Here is a 6,000-nt window from a genome sequence, read left to right on the forward strand (position 1 = left end):
TTAATCTAATAAAATTAGATAATATTTTGAAAAAAATAGTGAAAAGACGGTTATCTATTGCGGAGACTTTTAATAAAGAGTAAAAAGTTCAAATCACTTTTTTAAGGTCTTCACACTTTTAATATATTATAGATTATAGATATAAATATAGATTATAGATGAAAAGGGTTAAATATGCCTTAAAATATTAAAAATTGATCAGATATATCATTCATTAATAGTTTAGCTCACACGTTCCCTTTATCGTTCGATAATTGGTCCAACTATGCGCTTAATTAGACCCTCAATTAACCTCATTAGTTGATTAATAGGCCAAAAAAGGTAGCCTTTAAAAGTATATGAATTGAACAAATATTCCCTTCATTTTATGTTTTAACATTTCTTTAACATGTGCACATTTAACTTTCTTTTTCTACTCATGTATGTGTAACAATCAAAGTCGAGCATCAATTTATGTCTGGATGTAAATAGTTTATCTTAAGTTAATATCATTTTTTTAACGTACTAATGATGTAAATAAAATATCGATGTAACAGATGTTCATATCTTCGGTGATAAAAATTGCAACTATGAATATAATTTTTATCTTGATTTTATGATTTTTTTTACAGAAATCGATTCATATATTATTTACGCTGCACTTGCGTCCTAAATTAGGGATGAACAAATTTCATCATGTTTAATGAAAAGAAATAGTAGAGCTTTCAACAGTAAAATTTAATTACAGTATCTAAAACCAATACTAATTTGGAATAACAACAATCCTCAAGAGCCGATCTTCTTGATGGAAAAATACTATTATATAAAGTAGGTTCGATGGGGTTGTCACGAAAATATCTAACTTTTTAAAATTTGATTAAATCTAATAAAATTGGATTTGTTTGAATATAATTGTATTATTAAAAATAGATACATTTGTTCAATTTTGCTTGCTTTTAGGGCATATTTGACCTTTTCTTCTTATTGTTTGATAATTATGTTAATTGGGGGCTCTAGTTACATTAAGAGCATAATCAACTATTTATATCTGCACCTATATCTATAATATATTAAAAGTGTGAACACATCTTTAGAAAGTGATTTAAATTCTTTATCCTTCATTAAAAAACTTTACATAGATAAAATTATCTTTTTACTTCTTTTTCTTCAATTATTCTGTCATTATATTTACAACAACAACATACACAGTGTTATATCATTATATTTATAATATTTAAAATAACAAGTCCTAAATATATGATAAAAGAAAAAAAAATTAAAAATTACACAAATACATAACTTATGTTTCCAATATTACAAAAAATTTTAACTCCCTAAATATATAACAAAAATCCCAACATATACACAGAATGCTATGTATATGTCGGCTATGTTATGTATATTAATAGGGAGAGAGAATAAATTAATTAAAAAAGTGGGAGAAAGTATAATTACTTCAAAAAAGGTTATATTTATGTTATTTATAGAGGAAAAAAATATTAGTACAAATTTACTATAGTTAACAATCATACTAGGCATTTGGGCCTGGGTCATCCAAGATATATTACTCCGTTCATTATTGAATAAGTGATGCTTTAACTTTTTTATTTAGTTTTTAAATAAGTTGGAATTTTTTGATAACTAAGAGGGTATTAATGATTTCTTTCAGTTTTACCCTTCTTTAAGTAAAGCATATTCTACATAACCACGAAACAATTAAGGATCATTGCATCTTTTTTACGTATTTATTAAAGGGAAATTAGTAACAATATACTTTGATTTCCATGAATAAGAATAACATATATTATTCTATAGTTTTCAATTTTTGTTACAAATGGAATTTGAAAAGTCAACCAAACTTTTTGATGATATTTAAATATCTTTGGTTGTTAATTATTGTAATCTATTGTGATTTTTTTTATAACTTTTAAATAATCTATGTTATTTTTTATCTCGATTTATGTAATATTGATAAAATTTAGAAAGTCAATTAAAATTTTAAATATTTTAAATTATTAATTATCATGATTTATAATATTTTTTATGTAAAAATATATAATAAATTAAATTAAAATAAATAAATAAATTGAAACAGATAAATAACTAAGTACTAATATGTGAAGCAACAAGGCAGACGGCCCCGCATACGTCTTCAGAAAAATTCAAAAGAAAATGCAGTGGAATTAACCAAAAGTGGCAGGACTATTCTGTTCAAATCTGAAAAAGTGCAAATACAATCTCATCAATGACAATTATTATAAAATACAAAACTTAAGAAATACAGTTATTATAAATACATTTATTATAATTGTACATTTATTATAATTGCTTTCTCTTTTATTTTTCTATTATTCTATTAGTGGTGTGTTTGGTATGATGGAAAATATTTTCGATGGAAAATGTTTTCCTAGAAAAAGTTTTTCTGGAAAATAAGTTGGTTTTCTACTTATTTTCTCATATTTGGTTAGCGAGTGAAAAATATTTTCTGAAAAATATTTTATGGTGTTTGGTTGATGAGCAGAAAATATTTTTTAGAAAAATATTTTCTAGTGTTTGATTGGTGAGTAAAAAAATATTTTTTAGAAAAAACTACTAACTGTTAACTAGTATATTAGTGCCTCTAGCAACTCAACAATTTGTAAGAACTAATTTAAGCATAACAAATAATATTAATATCGAATACTAAAATACTACAATCACTAAATTTAATCAACTACTAATTAGCAAATATAGGAGACATTTTTCAACATTTTATTAGGACATTCTCAAGATACTACAATCAATAGAAATACAACGGAATGACAAGCTTATTCAACCTTGTGAAACAAGCTGCATCGACGACAAAATGAAATATGCAATTAGCAAAAGTAAAATAGGTAAGTCTTCCTCTATGCATATGGAAATAACAATATATTCAACGAACATTGGAAAAGAAAAACATTCAGGCTTCACTATGTTTTACTTCAAGTGGTGAAAAATTGAAGCAAAGCGCAGTGAACAATATTTTCGAGTAATATGAATTTTTTGAGAAATGTGAATATGAGTGATGTTGGGGTGGGGAAGAGGGATGGGGTGGAGGCATAAGTCACATTTGTCATTTTCCGAAAAATAACTTTCTTGATCTATGAGGGAAGTTATTTTCCCTTAAATGAAGGAAAATAAGTTGTTATGAAAAACATTTTCCCAACATTTAACTACAATCAAACAAGAGAAATAAGAAAACATTTTCCAAAAAACACCATATGTAAATCTTTCTTACTCTCTCTATAATGCTCCATTAATCTCCTTACGAGATGAATAACTTATATAGTTAAACTCCCCAACATGAATCCAAATTGGTTCTCGGTAATAGACACGCTCATGAACTACATGCTTTAGCTTATGCACTTGAAGGTGGCCTTGTCTATACCAATTTGTCAATGTTTTTTCTGATTTTTACAGGTTATGCATTCTTGTATGTTTCCATGTGGTGGCAGGGGGTTTAAAGTCATGATGGTATATTAATCTTACTTTGACTATCAGTACTCAAATGACCGAATATTTTTGAATAAGAAAATAAAGGAATAGAGCAAAATAAGGGCATAAAATTTTAATTCTTTTTGAATAACTTATGGAATTTTTTGATTATGTTTTATGGAACTTTTATCAATGTTCTGAGTTTTCAGCCCTGTGGAGGTCAGAATTCTCAATTAGATTCATTTAGAATATGCTATTTTTTTATAAACTATCATTTAGCTCTGAATCAGTCTATCAAAATGCTGGCTGTTAAGTTGAGGCTAGTGTACTGGTGAACTTGATAACTATTATCTTGAATGATTAATCAGTCTTTTGTCTATGAGCTTATTTATAACTTGACGAATTGTTTTCCTGCTATTCTTAATTCGAATTAGAATGTTGCAGTTACTAGGCGCAAAAGATACAAAGTGGGAGTTATCCTTAGGAGAAGAACGTAATGGTTTCTCTGTTCAAGGTAATATGAATGCCACAATGTTCTTTGATTTTTCAAATATGCTTTATACATGGTATATTTGTTCGATAATCAATTTGTCCATTGCTTTCATGTTTTTAAGTTGTCTTTTTATTCTGTGTTTTCGTGGATTGTACTGATGCCCGAAGGGATCTTTTCCTGCCTGTGAAAGCACAACCTTTGGAGGATTATGTAGAAAAAATGTTACTATAACTTTGTACACTATGCTTTAACCCGTGTATAGCTGCTCATCTGAGGAGCTAACGGCTTATTTACTAAACCTTTTCTGTTACGAAGGAAGTCGAGGAAAGGGGGCCATAAGAATCGAACACACACCTGTTGCATGGAGACTTGAACAGATACTACTATGCTATAAGCCTTGGTATTATGAGTAGCTAACAACTCAAGTCCTGGCTTTCTGATTTAACTCGAAATTTTGTTGTTTGGGAAGCAAGATACATCTATGACTTACATACTTCTGTATAATTTTAGCAAAGTGCTGCACTTGAGTCTCCTTCATTTCCATTGGCATTTCATGAGATTTTCACATCAAGAGATTGTGATGTCCTATGAACTCATGTCCTTTCTTAATCTAGGTTTTATTTGCTTTTAACTATCTTTTAACATTTTCTCTGCTGTTTTTCTCTTAGGATTTAGCTAAGCTTTCTGCATATAGGGACAGAAGGTTTCCAGGAACGCAAGAAGAATTTGAAGATGCTTTGTTAAGGTCGATAGCTGTTTATATGGGGAACATGTCTTTCTACACAACAAAGGAGCAAGTATATGAGCTGTTCTCTCGTGCTGGAGAGATTAAAAAGATAGTGATGGGATTGGATAAGAATTCCAAAACTCCTTGTGGATTCTGCTTTGTAATGTATGAGCTGAACTTTCTTTCAGTCTCCAATTTCTTCCATTTTGTGTTGCTAACTTTCAATATGATAGTTTCTTCTCCAGTTATGGTACACCTGCTCCAGGTTAACTAGTTCTCTCTAGTTCTATTTCTGTCTACTTGTTCATTAAGGTTTTCATTTTATGTATTTTTACATTTGTCATGCCACCTAACAAATTTAAGAATCACGTCCTCCATTTTTAATCTTTCAAGATAATCAGTCAACTGTTACCCGTGGTGTCTTGATATTTAGATGACAAATTTACAAGGAACTTAAGAAGTATGCTGAAGATTATTATAGGAGCTGATACTACAATCATTATATGTTCAGTATAGTGTTTATTATGATTTGACGTGCTCTCCTAGCATATTATATTCAATCTGAATCCATTAGATGCAATCAAGACCACAGAGGTTCTCCAAGTGAGGACAAGATAACTGGTAGAGGCAAGGGATCAATATAATTTTCTTTTTCTTTTTTTTTTTTTTGTGGGAAATTGGCTGTCTTAGAGTACAGCCAATGACATGGGCAGAAGGCAAGACAGATATCTGCTGAAAATAGTGGATGAACCTTGTCTTTTACACGAGGCTGAACATTGGTTCCAGTTGTTCTTTGGTTCAAACATACTGCATGAGTAGAAGATTCGATATACAGGGTTCAAGTTGAGAGGTGCTATTAAGTTGTGTTGAGATAGGATGATACAGAGGTGGTTGAGAGTGAACAATGGATCTAGATGTATGAGGAGTGAATTCTTTTTATAAGCACCACGATGGTATTAGGTGTATTTTTTTTCTTTTTTGGGATGAAGGTGTACGTTGTAGTTTGTTACATCTATATCTTTTGAGTTTATCTCCCATTAGGCCAGTACCCCCTTTCTCTGGTACAAGTGGAAAAAAGCTAAAGCAGAAAACAAAAGAAGGTTAAGGGAAATATCTTAACCAAAAAGAAGGTTAGAGCCAGTTTGGGTCGCTAGTGTAGGGAATTACTTGGTGGGGGTTTTATTTCTGTTATGATTTCATCTTCCGTGTTTCATGTTTTATTACGAATCTGTGTCTTCCGTGTTCCATGTTTTATTACGAATCTGTGTGCTTTCCTCTGTTTTATATTACTTATGGGTGCCTTATTTATGTTATGTAATCTGCTTCTGTGCTTTACTATGTGTTT

General features: G+C 29.7%; 1 protein-coding gene across 3 annotated transcripts; it reads left to right on the plus strand.

The window, feature by feature from the left end:
* The first annotated feature begins 3,197 nt into the window (after positions 1-3,197).
* On the plus strand, positions 3,198-5,746 carry LOC124885625 (nuclear cap-binding protein subunit 2-like). Of its 3 annotated transcripts, none has more exons than XR_007042936.1 (3): positions 3,198-3,474; positions 3,880-3,949; positions 4,248-5,746. XR_007042936.1 is itself a non-coding variant. In XM_047393736.1 (3 exons), the coding sequence occupies exons 2-3, from the start codon at positions 3,932-3,934 to the stop codon at positions 4,927-4,929; spliced, it is 351 nt and encodes a 116-aa protein (XP_047249692.1). In that variant the 5' UTR covers positions 3,428-3,474; positions 3,880-3,931; the 3' UTR covers positions 4,930-5,746. The 3 variants fall into 3 exon arrangements, 1 of the variants encoding a protein (XP_047249692.1); XM_047393736.1 differs by having other exon boundaries at positions 3,428-3,474; positions 4,597-5,746; XR_007042935.1 differs by having other exon boundaries at positions 3,450-3,474; positions 4,244-5,746.
* Positions 5,747-6,000: the final 254 nt, after the last annotated feature.

This window comes from Capsicum annuum, chromosome 7 (genome assembly GCF_002878395.1).
Source record: "Capsicum annuum cultivar UCD-10X-F1 chromosome 7, UCD10Xv1.1, whole genome shotgun sequence".
Classification (NCBI taxonomy): Eukaryota; Viridiplantae; Streptophyta; class Magnoliopsida; order Solanales; family Solanaceae; genus Capsicum; species Capsicum annuum.